The following is a 21,320-nucleotide window of genomic DNA, read 5'->3' as shown; positions in this document are numbered from 1 at the left end:
CTATATCTACCTATACTCGTATATGGATGTACACAGGTATATGTGTATACATGTGATATTCTAAACACATGCATCTTGGGTATACATCTTATTTTAAGTGTGTGTATACGTTCATGTATGTCTCTTTTGAAATTATGTGTATATACATATATATGTATATACATGTACAAGTATATATAGGTAGCATGGTATCGTTATATTAAGGCATGTCAATTGTCACAGGAAGCTCTGAGCTCATAATAATATATATACATGTAACAATTTGTTACATTTAATTATTTTATAGACAATTTTAGCTCATGGTGATCACTTGGTACACCCTTGCTTGCTTAGTTCAATTTTCCCTTGACTAAGGTGGTTTAGAACCCATACCTATTAGCTCAATGGTAGGTGATGCCCCCATACCCTTTCCTTTTTATGCAATGCTTCTCTCCCTTTGTCGCATTCCAACAAAAGAAATTTACCATGGAATAACATATTTCTCATCATTTAATCAAATCAACATTACTATAACAAGTATTCATATTAACTATCAATTTCCAATTCATATATCATCATAATGATTAACCATTATTCTGAATCCCATTAATTTATAACGGAATAACAACACTTCCATTTCACATGAACCAAAATGATTAACTAACTTAACCAAATTAACTCACTTCACATGAAGTTCTCAACAACTATAAAGAATATTTTATTTTTAAGAAAAAATAGGGATGTAACAAGACGGCTCTGAAATATTGCAGACTTCTAGGAGAGTTGACTTTCCACCTGACTTAACACAAAAAAGTGTTGACCACAACAATTTAGAAAGTGGATCCAATGAACACCCAACAGTAATGGGTTTCCAGAGCTCAACTTGACCTCCACCAAGGTCATCAGGCTTACCTCCACCTCGTGGGTCCTCATCAAGATCACAAGCATCTTTCCCTCCTTCCTCTGAAAATTCAACGCCAAATCATAAAACATCACATCCACCTATAAACAAGTAGCACATAGGGACCCAAACAACTTCCCACCCACCAAGAAATTTTTTTTTTTTTAATGTCTCCAATTTCGCTCCACTTCGTCCATATACGTCTTTGGATGTTAAATGTGATATTTGTTACATCGATTAAATATGATTTGTTTATATGATTTAATTATTAATTTTGTTATATTTTTTAAATGTGTTTTTTCTTGACTATATTGGACTAGAAAGGAAAATAAATGATTCCTAGAAAAACACCAGATTAATTTGCAAATTATCATGACATAACCATAAATTAGTCAAATGTTTGATTACAAAATTATAAACCAATTAAATATAAGGTTAACTCATAAAAGAGTAACCAAATTCATTAGGAAAGTCCTCTCTATTTTAAGCACACAATTATGCATATGGTCCCAACAAACAAGTTTGACAATAACACAAAGAAAGCAGCGTAAAAAGATAATTTTAGCTTTGGTCTTTAAAGCAATATCAGCTCTAGTCACCTCTCAAGGCTCACACAACTTTCAATCATTTCCTTCGTCACGCATAGATGTTGTCATGCCCAAACTACGAGGCAAAAAACACACAAATATTTTTTTGAATAATAATTAATAATTAAACATGCTCTAAGATTGAAATGATTGTGATAATAGTTTTAGCAAAGGTTCTCTACAATACGTCTCAAGTTTAAAATTCCAGAGGATGATTACAATGCTAAGATTTTGAAGCTTTCGTTATTAGACTGATATCGATCATAAGATACGTTTTTTTATTTTTATTTATTTTTTACTTACAACAATATGAAACAATTATTTAAATAACAATGAAAATGTATTCGGGTTTAGATTAATTGAAAGTATCTAATCAACATCAACTATAAATCTCTTAGATAATTATCGATTTACAATCTTAATTGATATAGGAAAGTCACTCTAAGAAAACAATTAACTAAAATTAAAACTGAATATATATATATATATATATATATATAAAATTTATTATCTTAAACATTCCGACTATTTTAACATAATAATCAACTATCATAAACTTACTAATTTTAAATTTAATTCCACTAACAACTAAATAAATTCTAACTAATTATGAAATTAAAGCTTCCTAAAATAATTAAACAATTAAAACAAATCTAAAAACCTAAACTATCTAAATCTAATATCTATACTTAAATAAATTAAAACTGACTTCTCTTAAATTAATTTGAATTATCAAAACAAGAACTCATTAAAAGACATATCACATCTACCCATACACCTATATAAACTATATTTAATTTTATTCCAATCATAATTTTATATAAATCAAATAAAACATTTCTAATATAATGACCATACGAATTTAAATTAAGATAATAAAAATATTTCATGAAACGTTATCTACAAATTTTAACAATACTTTAACAAAACTAAAACATTATTAGCTATATTTTAAAGCAATCATACTAATTATCATTTTAATAAAATCTATTAATTAACCAATCATTAATTTAAAACTTTATAAAATAGTAAAACAACTAAATTGATTTAAAACTAAACTAACTCCAATATAATTCTATCTTAATTTTTGATACTAAACTAAACTAAACTATATTTTAAAATACTAGCTAAATTAAATCTATACTAAGCTAATTTAACTAATATAAAACAATCTAAACTAACTTAATTTAATACTAATAAAATAACTTAACTAAATAACTTAACATTTAAGAGGAAAGCAAATTTTAATAACAATAGTTAATAACACTTTAAACTCACACTAAAATACATTAAAAAAAAACTCTAAACATATTAATCAAGTTACTAATTAAAAAAAAAACATATTAACTAGCTAACTTAGAAACTTATAAATAAATTAAGAAAAACTAAACTAAACTTTAGTAACATTTACTAACAACAAAATAAAATTAAGCAATACTAAACTAAACCATCCCAACCCTTAACACTACTCACCTACTCACCCCTCACATCCTACCTTACTCCCCTTTCCTAGCCGCCCACATGCTTCCCTTCTCATACGTGGCACAAGGCCCCAAACCTGTCCTCTCACGCAGTCCCAAGACTACAACTCGCAGCCCAAGGATTAGGCTAAAAAGGTGGTGGCACAAGTTTAAAACATATTTTCATTGGCTTAAATGCCCACTTCAACAACTTCCCTTACCAACACACGTGGTCAACTGAGGGTTGTGAATTCTATGAGGGAGGAGGGGGGCGGGAACATGGGATAAGTTACCATTATTACATTTGACTTTGTTTTTAATTTGCCCAAAAAGGTACGCCCTTCCAGAATGTGAAGAGGGTCGGCCAATAAAGTGAGAGGAGGAAGTCAAGTTTGAAATCATGACACTTTTATAACACAAACTTGCACCTTCAACCTCATTCGCTGGCGCACTGTCCTGAGCCTTTATAAGAAACATCTGATTTCATGCGCCCATTCAAGGAGGAAAAAGGTGGGGTGATGTTGCCTATTAAATGTTTAATATGACTCTGTTTAAAAACTTTTTCAAGCCCATACCAAGAGCTGGCGCCAAGAGTATCAAGGAGTTAATGCAAAAGTTAATTTGGTAGGAGAATAGATATTTGTTATGCTTTCATATTGATTTATTTAATTATTTTGTCTATTTAGTTATTCAAAATAAGTTTATTTATTTACCTTAAGGAAAATTTATTCATGTTAATCAACCAAAATTAAATTGGAGAATCTTTTAAAGATTCTCTGTTACCAAATGGGAGAATTAAATTTGGTTCCCATACAAAAACCATAGAGTTTTTGCTCTCTTGGATCCTTTTTTTGTTTGTCTCATATTTTTCTAAGTATAAATTTTAAAGTTGATATATTATCAAGAAGGGTTAAATTTTTCTTTTCAAAGCAAATCTATAAGGACTTGTTACAAACTTAATATACCAAGAATTTGGATTATCCATTTGTAACAATAATGCAAGAATTGTTTTGTTTCTAATAATCACGAAAAAAATTGAACCTTCATTCCTAACATAATTTTTGTTTTCAATCATATAGAAACTTAAATTTTGCCTAATTGAATCAACATCATTTTCATCCTATTATTGATATGCATCCATATAACCAAAAATTACAATTTTTTCTCATGATAAGCAATATTACTCAATCACCATTTTATTGGCAAACCTGATTCAAGAGCTCAGCTGGGAAAGAACCAGGAAGAAAACCCAGCATCATTGCCATTACAACAAAGTTTTGAGATACAAATTACATAGGATTTCAATCCTGAATTACATCATTTAAATTAAATTTCCTTCATGCCCCTCATCAAGGGTTCCATATCAAATTTCGCAACACATTTCTACGAACCGTGGAGAGAACAAAATCTGATCAGATGTCAACAAGCATGACCAAAAGACAAATCAAACATGCATATTCATACTAGGTTTTCACAACAAGATTCACAATGAATCAAAACTAGGGAAAGGTGGATTCTTCCAACCAAGAGAAGTCAAGTGCAACACCAAACAGATGCCCAATCGAAGCTATAAACCAAGAACTTTCGTTCTTCCATTTCAACATACCATATTCATACAAGGTTTGTACTGACAGGTAGGGGCCCATAACACCCTACCCTTTCTCCCTCTTCTCATCCTGAGAAGAGACTCTACACTGGTTGGAGTCCAACTAAACAGAACTTTCCCAAAATTGGCCACTTTAGCCCTCCCCAAGGGTGAGTAATGCCAAAACACTCATGCAAGAACATCTCAAAAATCAAACATAAACATGAAAGGAAATCATTTCAAATAACATGGTTTTCAAAGCTTCCCAACATACCCACAACCATACAAACATTCAAACAACAACAAGGTAACATAAGCATGAAACAAGAATGAAATCTGAACAAAGAAGATGACAATTGCTACTTTCACAAGGAGGTAATGGCAATGAACAAGTTTGAGTAGAGCTTTCCCCTTCCTTGCTCCAATCTTTCAAGACTCCTCTCTAAATGTAGAGATTGGGTAACAACCTCAACTAGTTCAAGAAAGGCCTCTAAATAAGCCTCAAACTCAACCACCCAAAAGAATCAATAACTATAGCCACCCACCTACAAATCTAGAAGCTCCTAACTCAACCCACACCATAGTTAAACACTAAGTGGAGGTGAGGTGAGGTAACTCAAGATAACCACTTGCAATTTTCGCACAAAGGTAAAATGAGACTTTTTGAGTGGCCTCAAAAGTCAATAAAAGGGGCTTGGGGTTGGAAAAGACCCCTAACCCATATCCATACCCTTTGGGTATAATAATTTCATGTTTTAAGCTTTAGGAAAAAGGTTTAGAGCCAAACAAAAGCTAGGAATAAAATAAGATCATCTAACAACTCTAACAATGCAGATTAAGCACTAATCCGGAGTAAAGGTGGCTAAACTCGATTAAGAACCAAATTAGCAAACTGATACTAGCTAAATCTGACTTAGATCCAAAAGTTTCACAGCTAACTCCAGCTAGCACGCTTAAGAACATAAACAATTTACGAGTGTCAAGTGACACTAAAAGAACACAGTTACAAATATTAACATTCACTGATCACAGAAGGATACATACATACATCTCACAATACAATACTTGAATTACGAACAAAGTTTCCAAAATTAACACATAGAGATCAGTTATGTTCCTCTGTCGATTTTCTCCACTAAAATATCTGCACACTCATTGCACACATCAGTAGTCCCGAAAATAACATGTACATGTGTATGTATACGTATCATAAATTCACATAAATTTGAAACATACATCAATCAGGGTTTCTTGCATCCTACTTATATCCTTAACCATAAAGATTCCAAAATCAATGTGTTAATCCTACATTTACTGATCTCATCAACATACATATGCATAAAACATTAAATGACAAACTCAAATATCTGAAAATATCATCACACAGCATGAAATAATATAATATGTTCAAGTATCTGATAATGTCTTGACATCTCGAGTCGTGAGTATCAAAATGATAGAGTAACAACTAAGGCTACGAAGGGTCGGGGCGAGGCCTCACAAATGTAGATGGGACATAAGCAACTCATCTAAAATATCCATATCCGTTGTTACCCTACAATATTAAACCTACATTAGTTCTTACTATAAAGATTATAAGACATTACTTTTAAACATACAAAACATAAGCACTAACAACCTTTTTTTCTATCTGAGCAACTTTAAAACCAGCACCCAAGATTAGTCTTTGTGAGCAAGATTTTCAATAGGCACGAGCCAACCCCATGTTGACAATTATGCATTCACACCTCTCAAAGCCATCAATCCTATATCAATAATGGACTGTGAAAACTACATTTGTTACATGGATATTAATGAACACATACAATCAACAATGAAAAGAAACAACCAACAAAAATGAGACAGTAACAAATTTCATGATAGTTATGATGTAATAGATTGCCAACACAAGACAATGGACAGCTTTGGATCAGGCGTCAATATGAAACCCCTACTCTTTCGGTAATTGAAAAATATGATATGATATCTCAAAAGCAAAACCAAAATGATCAAAACATCAACTTAAATAATTACAATGAAAAAAATCTGAAAACAATAGACAACAAGTATCACATTAACCATGTATCAACAAAGTTATGTTCTATTGTGACATAATTATAAATAAGATTTAAATTCAGGTATACCACTGCATCTCTATATGCCATATATGCAGAAATTTGTAGTTAACTGTATGGCATTTGTTTATTTTAATTTTTGGATGGGTAATAGGCTGAAGCCAAAATTAATTATTATTATTTGTTAAGGCTCCAATAGACTGAAACCCAAGACCTCCACCATAAGAGGTTCACAATTTACCATCGTGTTGTAGGCTTATGCCTCTGTATGGACATATTTCAATAGTAAGCAGACATAGATAAACTCCTGATGTTGTGTATACATATTGAATTGCTCATTGCTCATACCAGATATATATTGATAAAGGTAATTTCAACAATTCAAGACAATGATGTGTAAAACAGTGACACATTTGATGGTTTGTATAAGTAAACAAGTTGCAATCATAACTTAAATATCTAGGTTATGATAAATAACATTGTCATGATAACGATTCTAGGATGCCAAAGTATACAAGGATCAATAGCACTCACTCAAATCCAAGTGACAAAAATAGTGATGAGTGACGCATTAGAAGATAATGAAAGCATTGATTGTGATTGTTACGAGCAGCTAAAAGAGACAGGTTTGAATGAATAAAGGGTGGCAAGGAATTGAGACAGCCGTCAACATTGACATGGTTCGGAACTAGAGACATGATCTTATTAATTTCAGTCATCATAGAGAACAGCTCCAAGGTGTCTTAAAGCACATTCATAGAGCTGCCACAAGGACCAAAAACTATTGTTAACGCTACTTTAAAGTTTCCAAAATAATGACTGGTATCACATTTTATAAAGATTGTCAACAATGGAATATGAATAATATGATAGAGAGATCATAAATCAATAATAAATTAGTGCTAAATATAATGACTGCAGAATTCCACAATCGACATTCATTGAATGTCAAAGTGAAAATGGTGTCCAAAATATGCTAAAAGATAGTGAGCACTCGTGGATAACAACATTTTGAATGTAATAATTTTATATATTGCAGAAAAAAGATCAGTCATTTAGCTTTGAAAGTGCAGTCATGAATATAAAATACGAAACAGTCAACAAAGTAATGGTCTAATGTGACATAATTATAAATACTATATTTAAATTCAGGTATATCACTGCATATCAATATGCCACATATGCAGAAATTTGTAGTTAAACTGTATGGACATATTCCAATGGTAAGTAGACATAGATAAACTCCTGATGCTGTATACATATTGAATTACTCATACCAGATATATATTAGTATACAGCTATAAACTTTTGAATTAATGTGGAAACAAATCTAAAACAGTAGGATTTAACAATAAAAAGTAGGATTTGTCAAGATTAACAACTAAAAGATCACAGGTTAGAATGTAAAAGCTGTATACACAATCAGCAGACTGTCATATAAACAGATAAGACTAGTACTCTTCTAAGAATGTCGTATAATGTCTCACATTTTGCATAACATGACTATTACACTAAAGTCCTCTTCATAATGCTACTAGTACCTCCAAACTTCATTTGAATGTATTCTATTCTTTCCTCTTGAGTCATTATCAAGAACCACATGGCTCTTGCAGGTTCAACCAAAAATGAGTCATATGCCACAAGCATAGTAGTTAGACTCAGTTCGGGGATGGCTTTTAGTACATCATACACATCATCTAAATCTTTCTCTAAATCAGATTGATCCACTTTGATAATTTGAGGCTTACTAAGGCCCTCATGTAGCATATTGATGGTTTCACAAATCACATCCATCAAACTAGCCACACTTGCCCTCTTCCTCTTTGGCCTCCTTGATGATGATGTTGAACGAAACTGTTTGCCGCTTACTCTAGATTGAATGGATATAGGTGTAGTGATATCCTCATCATCCAAATCGGCAGCAGTCTCAAGAGGTGTACCAATATCCTCATCATCATCAAGATCAAGGTCCTCATCTATAGGGTTCTCTTCTTCTGTCTTTTGAGCTGTTGCAGCTGTGTTACTCTCGGCCATGTCATTCCCCACAATGAAGGCTAAGTCATCGTAGTATTTGAAAGGCTGCCTTTTAAACACTCCGGCATTTTTCAATTCTTTTCTCTACATGTTAGCATAGAGATTGAATTACTTACTTGACTTTCATTACTAACTTAATAAGATAGATTTAAATAAAAGCAAAAAATTCTCAAGAGCATGTTACCTTCAAAAACTCATCCCAAACCCTCTCATCAGCATTCATAGATTGAGTATTCTCATTCCACTCAAAACCACTTGTATTTTTTAACTCTTTCATTATTTTATAACCTTGCTTCCATGTTTTCAGCTTGTTCTTGAAATTATCTTTTGACAAGTTCAAGTTCAGCTCCCTGTTGAACCTCCTTCCAATGGCGGTCCAAGCTTCTTTTTTGAATGTCCCCTCACCTTTCCTTCCAAGTTGTACTTGCTCGTGGAGCAAGTCTAGAAACTTGTGTTCCATTTCTCTTGTCCATAAAGCCTTCTTCGAAGAACAAGCTATTTGGGTGACTTGAATGTCATCGCCCATGCTCATCAAGAGTGTTGTGTATGACAATAGCAGTCACAAGATAACAATTAAGCCAAGTTGGTCCTCTGCTCCTGCTGCTGAAAATTAAACAAGTTAAACACAACAGAAATTAAACAAGTAGGTAGCCCAAAGATAGACAAGTTAAATGCAGCAGAAGTTTTTGGCTAAGCAGTCACACCTAGTTATTAAAAAAAATGACCTGTTACAACACTAACATTCATTACTCCCTCAATTTCATGCATACTTGGATCTGTGCTTTGTAATGAAGTCCTCCATCAGATTTATTTCTAGCTTAAAATTTTCTTAAGATTAATAAAAGTTACCATTATTCTTAAAGGTTTATTGTTATGATTTATTTCTAGCTCAGGAAGGTTTTCCATCCAGGTGGCTTTTATTCAACACCTTATTTTATTGCTGCAATATTCTTTAGGTCAGCCATCTTGGATTACCACAAGGATCCTTCAAACTGATCACCTAATCCTCAAACTCTCTCAACACCTATTAATGGTCAAAGCCTCACAGAGACCGCCTTCTACTGTATTCCACATTCCAAATACCAAACTCTAATCACAACTTAATTGCTGATCACATTCCATTTGTTGATTCTCTTCAAGTCTTCTTGATTCCATTCATTGCCCTCATTCCACTGATTGCATCACACTCTCCTTGTATCCTAAGACAGAATCAATCCATATGCAAAGTTATACAGCTGTGTATATGACAGATGATAATATTGGAAATGCCCTGATAGATTTGTATGCAAAAGAATGGTTGATTTTTTTTGTGACAGATGTGGTGGCTTGGAATGCAACAATTTTACTGGCGGGTGTAAGGCTATATTTCACTGCATTTTCCAACATTCTCATGAAGTTGGCAGACCTATTTTGATTCATTTACTGTTAGGTTCATCATAGATTCATTATGGGTTTGATCGGGTTAACCCACAAACAAAAAGCTGCCCACCCGATGATCATTTCGGATTTCCCAAGTTAAGCAGAGCAAATAATATGACATTTCATTGTGATTTAGATTCCCTTGTTTCTGCCTTTTACTAAAAATAATATGATCTCTTCATATTCTTCAGATGTAGACAACTGCAAAGTTCCTTCACAATTATTGTTTTATCCTTGGGTGTAATTACCTTATTTGATGTACCAAACATCTCAAATGCACCTATTCAAGCTTCATACCAGGTTCTCTTGTAATCATTTAGCCATTGGTAAGTGTGGCAGGGTCCTGCAAATTGGCTTTGCCATTTTCTCTAAAGTCAGCTGTTTGTTGTTGTAATCCGGTAGCACGATGTCAAGTTTCTTATGCTGGATGGCTTTGTGGTGATTCCAACAGAGATAGTTTTTACAAATAATCATGTGAAATCGTTTTCCCTACCAAAGATTTCATATTTTCCAGAATTGTGTTTAGCCGTATACTGATATATGTATTGTAAACATTTTTGATCTAGTTGAATCTATCTGCCATAAAAATCTTCTTGCAAGAATTGCAACAGGGAGACAAACTGAATTGGTGATGACATCAAAGGAATAATCACAAACATATTCCTTTACAATCTCAGAAACAATGTCCATTTCTACAATCTGAGGATTTTTGTTAGATAGTGTGAACAAAAATGCTTGATAAGTATGTTTGCAGAATTTAGAAACAAAGCACACAGACCAGTACGCAAAGCATGTGAGATTGTTTTATTTAAAATGCCCCAATTAAATGTTGTCTTCTGTCTGTGGTGACCTTCGGATGGACATCAGGCTGATATATATTAAAAGATACCATGGAATGTTCAAGAAAAATATGAACACAGATAAGAGCCAGTAGAACGTCATAAATATTTAATCGCAGGGAATGCACAAGATAGATTTGTCTATGGTTTTTGTACTTTTAAAATTTGCAGCATATACATAAAATGGGTTTGTTAAAAAAAAATCAGCATATACACAAAATTTGCAGAGTAAAGTCACTTTCTACAGCCTTTGACAATAGTCTATGTCAAAATCTAGGTGTCGTGGAATAATGAATGGACTGCTTGAGCATAAAAAATTTACCTTCTGATTTTCTAAAATTTTGGAACATGGAAAAGTTTAAAGAGCTAGAAGAGAAAATTAAGCAACTTGATGAACTATGTACTTCTCCTGCCCATGTCAAAATTTGGGTGTTGTAGAATAACGAATGGACCGCCTGACCATAAAAAATTTACCTTCTGATTTTCTAAAAGTTCGGAACGTGGAAAAGTTTAAAGAGCTTGAAGAGAAAATTAAGCAGCTTGATAAACTATGTACCAGGTTTATTTCAAACAAATATTCCTACTAAGTCTACACTTAAAGAAACTTGATAAACTAAGTGTACACCCAGTAATATCATTAATACTGACCAAAAACATTCCTAACAATAAGGACCCGTTTGGTTGCTGTCATAGGAATTGAAAATTAGAATGGAAAATAAGAATGAGAATGGGGATTAGGAATAGGATTTGGAAATTGCAATTCTAGTCTTTTTTGGTTCACTGGACTGAAATTGGAATAAGGGCTGAAGAATGTGCACAGAAATTAGGGCCTTCTCGACACTCCAAACCAAGTCCCCCAATCACTACAATGAAGAATGTGCACAGAAATCATTCCTCCAATTCTTGAAGATGAAAGCTCCGCACAGTCACTAAATGCCTCTTTCTGCATTGGATCGGTGATTTTTTGAGAGAGATTGGAGATGAGAGAAACGGCATTTTGTGCTTCCCTTAATGCGACTACCACTGCAATATCGAACAGATCCTTGGGGCTCAGCTTGGATGCGCCAGAGTAAGATGAAAGGCTTGTAATGCACTTGTCTTCATAAAACAATAAACACCTATTTCTGATAACTCAACACTCCCCACAGGTCAACAGCATACGGGCTGATCGTTTCAAAGCATACTGAAATCCCATTGCCTTCAATTGCTGCTCCTCCCTTATCGGTATTTTGTCTCGTCTATGAAGAATCTGCACACGGATCTGAAACACATATTAATTTTGGAAAGGCCAGATCGAGAATAGAAACAGTCCATTCCGATTACAGGTATTTTTTAAAATGGACAAATGCTCATTTTGGGGTCAAAATGAGAATACGTATTCCTATTCCCTATTCTTATTCCGTGCACGAAACAGAGAATTAGAATCAAATTCAAATTTTCAATTTCTATTCCCATTGAATTCCAGCAACCAAACGGGCCCTAAGGTTATCACATGAACCAGAGAGAGTAACTTGGAGTGGTCTGAACTCCTACTGGATATAAGCAAGATCCTTATGAATAATTACAGCCTGCCAGAAACAAGCCTTGATTCTTTCTTAATAACAGCTATAGAACTAAGATGTGAGAACAAGTGCTAAGCAAGAGAAAGAGTTTCACATCAGTCATAACAAACTAAAGTAAAACCATTTATATGGTTGTTAGATCCAATCAGAAAAGACTGTGAACAACCATAAATACAGAGCCTACAAAGTGCCATTAGTCAACTGGTTATCTAATAATAAAGATCAATTTAGTGATACTTGAAATACAGAGCTTGCAGCAAATAGTAAAAGAACAGTTCAACCACCTTTTAGAAGAAAAATCATGTACAACTAAGTTGGAGATCTGTAGTCTTCCCACATCCTTCTTTCTATTTCGTCTCGAAACTTCCCCCAACCATCTCTATTATACTGACTCAACCCATATGTCTCAAGCACTGGTACATTTATACAGTCACGATCATCTTCCTCTTCAATTTCTACTTCGGTTGGAACACCACCCTCTATTGTAATCTAGTTGTGTACTATGCAACGTGTTAAAATAATATTTGTATGTGTCATGATTTGACAAGAACTCGCATGCCTTAGGATTGGAAAGCGTTGCTTCAAAATCTCAAATGTGCCCTCTATTGCATTCCTGAGCCAGGAGTGTTGATAGTTAAACAACTCTTGAGGAGTGTGTATCCGGTTTACTCTTGAAAACTGCTTTAGGTGGTAATGTGTACACCAATAAGGAACAAGAAGTCATGGTACATTTGGGCGTCCAATATCAACTAAATAATATTTTCCTACATTAAAAAACTAAGTGCTAAATAATATTTTCTTACACAAAAAAACTAAGTTACCATATTCACTCTGGCAACTACAAAAAAGATAGTCAATTCGGTAGAAATCCGAAGTCGGTTCAAATTCAATTCCAAATCGCATTTCCTACATGTAATTTGTTGCAAATTTGTCCAAACAGACCCTGGTCGACTTTTTGACCATTTTGAACGAATGCCATTTTACATGCACAAACCCGAGAGGAATTTGGATTTGACGAATTTTAGTCAAATCTGGCTGAATTTCTAATTTGGTTGACTTTCAACAACAATTTTATTACTTTATTAAAGTTTATTTTATTGAAGTTTTGATGTAAACCTAAAAAGTAAAAGGGAAAGACACAACATTGTCATGTTGTCTTCTATTGACAATGTTTTAAAGTGATTTATCTTTGGGCATTTGATCTCAGGCTTCAATGTTAGTCTTCCGCAATCACACGACATTTGTTCTTCCTAGGCGAGTGTTTTTGTCTTGCCTCAACCCATAGGTTTTACTTTCTGTCTTCCTCATGGAAAACTTGCATCAACAATGTCTTCAAGCCTATGGATTCCGAGCAACAACATCTTCCTCTCTACAGGTCAGCATTTTCATGTTTTTTTTCAGTTAACCATTTTTAAATTTTATTTAATAATTTGTACAAGCTAATCACAAATAAAGCCTCCACTTTGATTACTAATTTACTACCAATAGATGATTAGCCTATACTATGATTTAGCCTTCATATAGATTGATATATAAATCAAATATCATGCATCAATAATGGTATACATAGGAATCATTTTTTATTTTTTTGTTCTTTGTAGATTGAAGAAATGGCTGCAAGTGGTTCTAGCACCAAAAACCCCCACTTCAAAATTGAGAAATGGGCACCATTATGGAAGCATGTGGAAATGGTTCAACCCATGTGGTTGGAGGAGGTTATGTGTGGATATGTAGCATTGCAAAGAGGAATTAAGTAGCTTTTATAGTAGAGTGAAAGCACATTTGTGCTTTATTCCTCAAAAAGGCATTTAATTTTGTACAGGGAAGCCAAGAGTTTTCAGAGTGCTACCTAAAACCCTCCTTTTAAACTACGTTGTGAACAAATACATTCAAGTAAAAAAGCAAGCAAATGAGGTTGTTGCGGGGGGCAAATTCTTCTCATCCATTGCAAAGTGGTAGGCCTTCAAAGAAAGGAAAAATATCATCTATGACTTCAACTTCCACTACCAATGAACAACCCACAGAGGACCATCCATATTTGTGTTCTCCTCAACAACAAATTGCAAGTAAGAGAGCTATGGAAACCTTGGAAATATCATTTCAAAATGAAGCTAGAGACATTGTCGATCAAGCCATTGCCGGATGCGTCTATGCAAAAGGATTGTCATTTAATGTTGTTCGCTCACTATACTGGCAATACATGGTAAGAGCAATTAATGAGGCTCCAAAAGGGTTCAAGGGCCTTGTTTATGAGAAAATACGCATCACTTTATTGGATGATGAGGTGGCATTGTAGAGGCTGCCATGCTGCCCATCAAGGATTCATGGACTAAAGCAGGTGTGATAATAGTATCAAATGGATGGAAAGATGCAAGATACTGTCCTTTGGTGAATGTTATTGCAATGTCTACAAGAGGTGTTTCTACAAGTTGTGGATTGCAAAGGAGACATCATTTCATTGCAAACATTCTCATCCATGCCACTAAGAAAGTTGACCCTTGGAATATTGTTCGAGTAGTAACCGACAATGCCAGGAATTGAGGGTTGTCGACTTATTGGTTGAGGACCAGTATGAACATATTTTTTGGACATCTTGTGTTGTGCACTCGCTCAACCTAATGCTGCAAAATATTGGCACTAAAGTTGAGTGGATAAAAGAATATATGAAGAGGCACAAAATGTCCAAATGTTTGTCACAAACCACCATATGACGCAAGCCATATTTAGACAATTCCCAAAATTGGAGCTCATAAAGGTAAGTTCAATTGTTTACTTGTTTTATTTATAAATGTTTTAGAAATCTAGTCACTTTAGTTTAATAAACTCTATATTTTTACTCTATTATTGTTTTCATCTTAAAATAGGTTGTAAAAACCCACTTTGCATCCAACACTATTGTCTTGAGACAACTTGTCAAGGTTAAAGAGGCATTGTCTAGAGTGGTAATCAGTGCTAATTGGAGCATATGGAGGCAATCTAATAGTGCCAAGGCAACCGCCATTAAGGCATTGATACGAGATGACTCTTGATGGGATTGTGTTGAATACCTTTTGAAGTTCACAGAGCCTTTATTGAGCATGATCCAATAAACCGACATGGATAGGCCTTGCTTGGATGAGGTATATGATGGCATTGACTCCATGAATAAGGATATTAGAACCGTCATAAATGAGAAAGAGCAAGATCCTAAGGAAAAGTTCTTCAAGGAGCTACAAGTAATCATGGTAAAGATATGGAAAAAAATGACTACCCCTTTGCATCTACTTGCCTTTGCATTGAGCCCCAAGTTCTATAGCCAATCAGTCCTCAAGGGGAGTACCACTAGAGTTGCCCCATACAAAGATCTTGAAGTTGCTCAAGGGTACAAGAGAGCTCTTCAAAGACTTTGTCCCTAGCACCTACAACCTATAGTGAGGATTGAATTTATGTGTTTTGCAAGCACCAATGATTGTGGTCTTGAAGCTCTTAAAGACGAGAACAATGCTGATGCTCATAAATGGTGGTACTTCAATGGACAAATGCACCAACACTTGCAGGCCATTGCCATCAAAATTTCATCACAAATTCATTCTCTAATCTTAAGATTCTAATTTCTTATTTCTTGTTGATAAATATTCAAAACACTTCACTCTATAATTTCAAATTTGTAAATCTTGATAGGTTGCTAGTTCATCATCATCTAAGAGGAATTGGAGCACATACTCCTCCATCCACTCAATAAAGCACAACTAACTAAACTCCAAGAAGGCAGATAAATTGGTCTTTTTGTGCATTCAAACTTGAGGCTCACAACTCACAAAGAGAACACCTACAAAAAAGGACAAGCAAAACATTGGGATGCCAAACAAGAGTTTACGGAGTTGGAAGCCTACTTTGATGCACCTACAATCAATGATGTTGCTCATGAGATACATAGTGATGATGAAGTTGACCCTAAAGCTACAATTGAGACTACTAATGCTAGTGGCATTAATTGTGCTTCTAATCAGCAATTGCCTAACAATGATGAATTCTTTGATGATTTTTTATGATATTTGATCACATATGACTGATTAGTAATGTTGAAATTATTGTTTTTGAACTGAAAATTTGATATGGTAGTGTATTTTGACATCTTGTCATGCCATTCGAACTAAATTGTTAATATATGTGGTGGAGTATTTTGCTAAATTGCATTAATATTAGCATAGTAGTGTATAAACTTATTTGTTGCAGCATATTTTTAAGCATATATAAATTTATTTTTATTTTTAAATGTACAAAAAAGCCCAAAATGAACCCGAAGCCAGCCCAAAATTAGAATTGAGCAAATTTTGAACCTGAATGTTGAACCCGCATATGAACCAAAATCTGAATTGACAACTTAGTAAAAAAAGTATACTATTATAACGTTGTAACATTTATTGTATGCTTCACTATATAATCATTTGCACTACTAAGTGACATACCAAGGGAATTACCAGTGGATCAAATCTCGAAGAGTACAGCTAGAACACGGCTATCTATAGTAGACCCAACCAACAAGGATGTATTGAACCTTATAATCAAACGAACACATGCCTATAACACTCTATGACAAGTTGCCTTTTCTATAGCAATATTTATCTTGTATGTCAACATCAATAGTGATTCGTATATAGAATCCATCAATTGCTCTAGCAAAATCCTATAGCAATCAAATTTATAAGCAAATAACAGGTGGTAATAGGATTAAGACTCAAATAAACAAATTTGTACCACTAGGCAATTTAGCTTGATGTATGAATTGAAACAATCCTTGCTACTAATTTTAGGAGTGTTTGGACAAGGGGATAAAAAATAATTTGCCTGGAGTGCTAACATAGTCATTAAGACCTTGTGGAAGTATCAGCTTACTGTCTCTCTTGAGTGCCCAAAGTTATGGGCAATCTTACAATTCCTCAGATTATGGCCAAAGGTATGGATGAACACCACTGGTTGTTCTTCTAACGTTATCTTTATTGTAACTACAATACTTCCTTTTTGCCTAAGAATATATGCTAAACGAAAGAAGGTTCCTCTACTCATGTAAATTTGGTCATGACAATCTGACTCATTGAAATGGATAATACGCTTATAAAAAGGAATTTCATTTGTTTTGCACTCACACATTTCTCTTCTACCTTCTTGTTCAAATGCTACTATGGATGTTGCAAGGTGGCAAGAACACAAATGATTCTAGTCTTCCTAACAATGTCTCCTTGAACATTTGTATCATTAATAAGATCCATCAATGACATGAGAGCAATCTAGAGACAAAGATTTCAGATATGAAGTCCATTGTACAACAAACTCAGGTGAACTACAATCTATTAAAAAAACAAGTGATACATAATCAAAATAAAGACTTATTTGATACATAATCAAATAAAATAAAACAATGAAAGCAGAAATGCTAAGTACATTATAATCCTCTAAGGAATCACTTACAAGTTTACAACTATACAAAGTTCTTGGTTGTGGCTCAATATCCATGCGTTAGTAGGATTTGTAATGCTAATCCCATGACTAATTGAGCTTTAGGATTTTTAGTGCAAGCTAACCTTGGTAACTTCTCCATTTCAAAGTATTGGCCGACAAGTGAACAATAAACTTGAATATTGTTCTAAATATCTTCAAAGTCAAATTTGATAGGTTTGAGATATTTTGATTCAACCTGACTATACAACAAGATTCAACAATAGGACGAACAAGTGTTGTACTCGTGATGGGTTTCAATGATACACACTCTTTGACTTAAAACCAACATAGTATGGTAATAGTGTTAGGTAGGATGAAAAACTAGATCAAGTATGTTGTGATATTGTTATGAGAATTTAACTGTGTAGTTTTTGAGTCAAACTATGATTCACACAAATCCATCTCCCATGAGAATAAATGGAACACTTAGCACTCATTGAATCTAGGTGATGCTCACAGAGATGAAGCACTGGGACTTCCCGAGACATCACCCATCCTAGTATTACTCCAACTTGAGCGCACTTAACTGCAGAGTTTCCTCCATGGAAAAACCCAATCTGCTTGTAACCCCATTTAAGGGCATATTAATCTTATGTTGAATGATTGACCCTGCTCCCCATTTACAAGTTCATACAGCTTGCACCCAAATCCACTCATACCAATCATTTACTATAGTTTTTATTTTAAAGCATTTATTTTTGGAAAGATTGCATTTTTCCCGATATGATGGTATTTCATGTCAGTTATATGTGTCTTTCTGTCATGGGACAAATTTGATGAATTATTCCTATGCATTTTAAATAAATATAGTCATCACTGTCCCCTCTCTACCATTTCCACACTTTGCAAACATATCTATTAGAGCATTTGTGACAAACAAAAGATGGTACTTTCCAAGTGGAAGAAATACAAAGTCCCTAGATGTGATGGTGCCTATGACCATTTCCCTTCACTCCTTTTTCCCATTTTTTCAATTGTTTACTCACCCTCCCAATTTCCAAGCATGACACTCATGCAGTTTTAGACATGCCAATGGCTTTAAGCAAATATATTGCTTATACCCACAAACTCAAAATTGCCCTATGATCGATCTATCAGTAATCTATAAAAGGACTCTTGTCAAAATGATATAAAAAATTAAGAAAATGATCATTCCTAAATCATGGTAGAAAGTAAAAATAAGGTTGTCACTACTTGCAGCTAATCATCACACTACAAACGATACTTTTAGCATTTGGCTAGAGAGATTAATGTTCTAGCCAAGTGCTAAAAGTATATTTATATATCCTTCATTCTATGAACGTTGTCAATTATCAAACTTCAAAAGGAACACGAAGGATTAAGGGCATGGAGAATAAATCAAAGAAAACAAAAAAAAGAGGATAGATAGATAGATAAATATTTTAACGTCCACGAGGCTAAAAATAGCCTATGGGACAGCAAGACAACTCAAGCAAACTTAAGTAGCAATGTTTGCTGCTTGTGCAGGATGATGATGAGTCCACCCAATTGCTCAATGTACTCTTCATCGAATAGGTTATGCCAAGAACTATCACATATAGTGTCCGCAAATTTATCTCTACTACTCTTCTAGGCCTCACATTCTAAAATAAAGTGCTGTTCAATTTCCACTTTCCCAGAATTGCAAAATCTGCAAATTCTCTCTTCCCAAGCCTCCTTTGGCCTCTTCCAACATCTGGTCTCACAACGAAGTTGGTGAGAGTTGATTCTCAACTGAGCAATAAGAATTTTAGCCCTCCAAGAAATGTTGGCTCCTATGTATGCTTTTTGGAGTTGATCACAAGCGGGGTTGAACTCATTTATATAATATAATTTCTTCCTTCCAATCTCGCTTCCCCAATTTCTCTTGTAGAATTTCTCCATGACAAAGACCTTTATTTCTTTATTATTTGTGGGGCACATATTGAATTGAATATTCCATTTACTCATCCATTTGATGTTTTGTTGCATCCGTGTCCTTTTTCGCTTACATAGTGTGTCACTAAAGACAACTTTAGGCCATCTATCCTCTTCCATTTTTTCGATTCTTTTTAAATAGCTTAGAAGGCGAACCATAGCAAGTGTCTCAATAGGAGCAGCCCCCATTTCACTTAGCATGATATCATATGGAACGGTGCTTTTGATTTTAAACTTGCTTGAGGATAAGAGGCTACGGAGAGAAAAATGATGTAACGGGAGTTGCAACCTTGTTTGATGATACGTATTATGTTTTAATAAATGCCAATCTGAATTTGTAGACTACCAAAGATATAGGGATTGCTTTATAGAGGGGGTTGCCGTAGTTACACACAGATGCAAATAATTATAAATGAGCATAAATTGGAAACCACTCTGAAGCTACCCATAAAACTCCGATGCATTTTGCTACTAATAGATGAAGAATAACTAATGGCCAGAGATAACCATAACACTCGGAAGCTTTGATCAATACAGAATGCCCCACGGTCATAGACAAGCAAGCGGCCAAATAATCTCAAATATTCATGAAACTCCTATAGCTACAAAGACAGCCTAATAATTTTGGAAACCAAGGAAATGAAAATATACACTTAAACCCAGATGCAGCAAATGTAACGGTTTCATCTAAGTCCACTGATTAGTATTTCAAATTAAACAAAATGCGAGTTTCTATCCAAGTTTTTCCAATCACAGGGCTTTTGTAATTTGGAACGTCTGTAGCAAATAAAGAATATATCCAGCTGACTTACCAATGCCCAAATCGGAATGTTATGAAGGAAGTTGTGCCTTCGTTTGCCCACTCTTCTGCTGGTGTAAAACCCACTGTTCGCCTGGCCAGAATGAAACCTCGAAAACCCTAACGAGAATGAAGCTCTGATAATGAACTATTCGCCACTGTACTGATAGATTTATAGGCGGATTTTAAAATTTAAAAAATAACATTGACTCCTAATTTCCATTTTAGTGGAGGGAAGATTCAAATTTTTTTTTGGAGGTAAATGGGAATTACCTAATCCCTATTCTATTTTTAGATTTTGAAAAGAAATTTAGAAGATGTTAATTTCAAATCATTTCTACCAAACAAATGGACCCTACGTTCCCTTTATTTTACAATTGGTCTACTACTTTATATGTTATTTCTTATGTTGGCATCATGATCATTCAATCATAGCATTAGGTACAACCATTTGTATGTCAAAGATTTTTAATTATTGATTTGATGATCATGGTTCGATTGTTGGTTATGCTTTTCTCAACTAATTCACCATCGTGAGATGGTAACATACCTATTTTCCTCCCACAAGGAATGCACATTTTCTTCGATTTGTTATTTTTCTTCTTTCAAAACTGATGCCCACAATGTTGTTTGAAAAAGACCTTCATCTAAAAAGGCATATGCCTAAGTTATTGGAGCTTAGATA

General features: G+C 34.1%; 1 protein-coding gene across 2 annotated transcripts; it reads right to left on the bottom strand.

The window, feature by feature from the left end:
* Positions 1 to 7,931: 7,931 nt before the first annotated feature.
* LOC149551022 (uncharacterized) lies at positions 7,932 to 20,981 on the bottom strand. Of its 2 annotated transcripts, none has more exons than XM_089786597.1 (3): positions 20,649 to 20,981; positions 8,806 to 9,221; positions 7,932 to 8,705 (listed from the first exon to the last, which is right to left on the bottom strand). In XM_089786597.1, the coding sequence occupies exons 2-3, from the start codon at positions 9,151 to 9,153 to the stop codon at positions 8,094 to 8,096; spliced, it is 960 nt and encodes a 319-aa protein (XP_089642723.1). In that variant the 5' UTR covers positions 9,154 to 9,221; positions 20,649 to 20,981; the 3' UTR covers positions 7,932 to 8,093. The 2 variants fall into 2 exon arrangements, with proteins under 2 accessions (XP_089642723.1, XP_089642722.1); XM_089786596.1 differs by having other exon boundaries at positions 8,806 to 9,224; positions 20,649 to 20,833.
* Positions 20,982 to 21,320: the final 339 nt, after the last annotated feature.

The sequence above is a fragment of the Cupressus sempervirens genome, chromosome 6 (assembly GCF_028749045.1).
Source record: "Cupressus sempervirens isolate cs-2001-9-10 chromosome 6, ASM2874904v1, whole genome shotgun sequence".
Taxonomy (NCBI): Eukaryota; Viridiplantae; Streptophyta; class Pinopsida; order Cupressales; family Cupressaceae; genus Cupressus; species Cupressus sempervirens.
This window is presented reverse-complemented; position numbering and strand designations above follow the sequence as displayed.

Coding starts and splice junctions, on each gene's coding strand:
- LOC149551022 (XM_089786597.1), bottom strand. CDS start 9,153: ATGAGCATGGGCGATGACATTCAAGTCACCCAAATAGCTTGTTCTTCG. Junction 8,706..8,805: donor TTTGGGATGAGTTTTTGAAG/GTAACATGCTCT, acceptor GCTAACATGTAG/AGAAAAGAATTGAAAAATGC.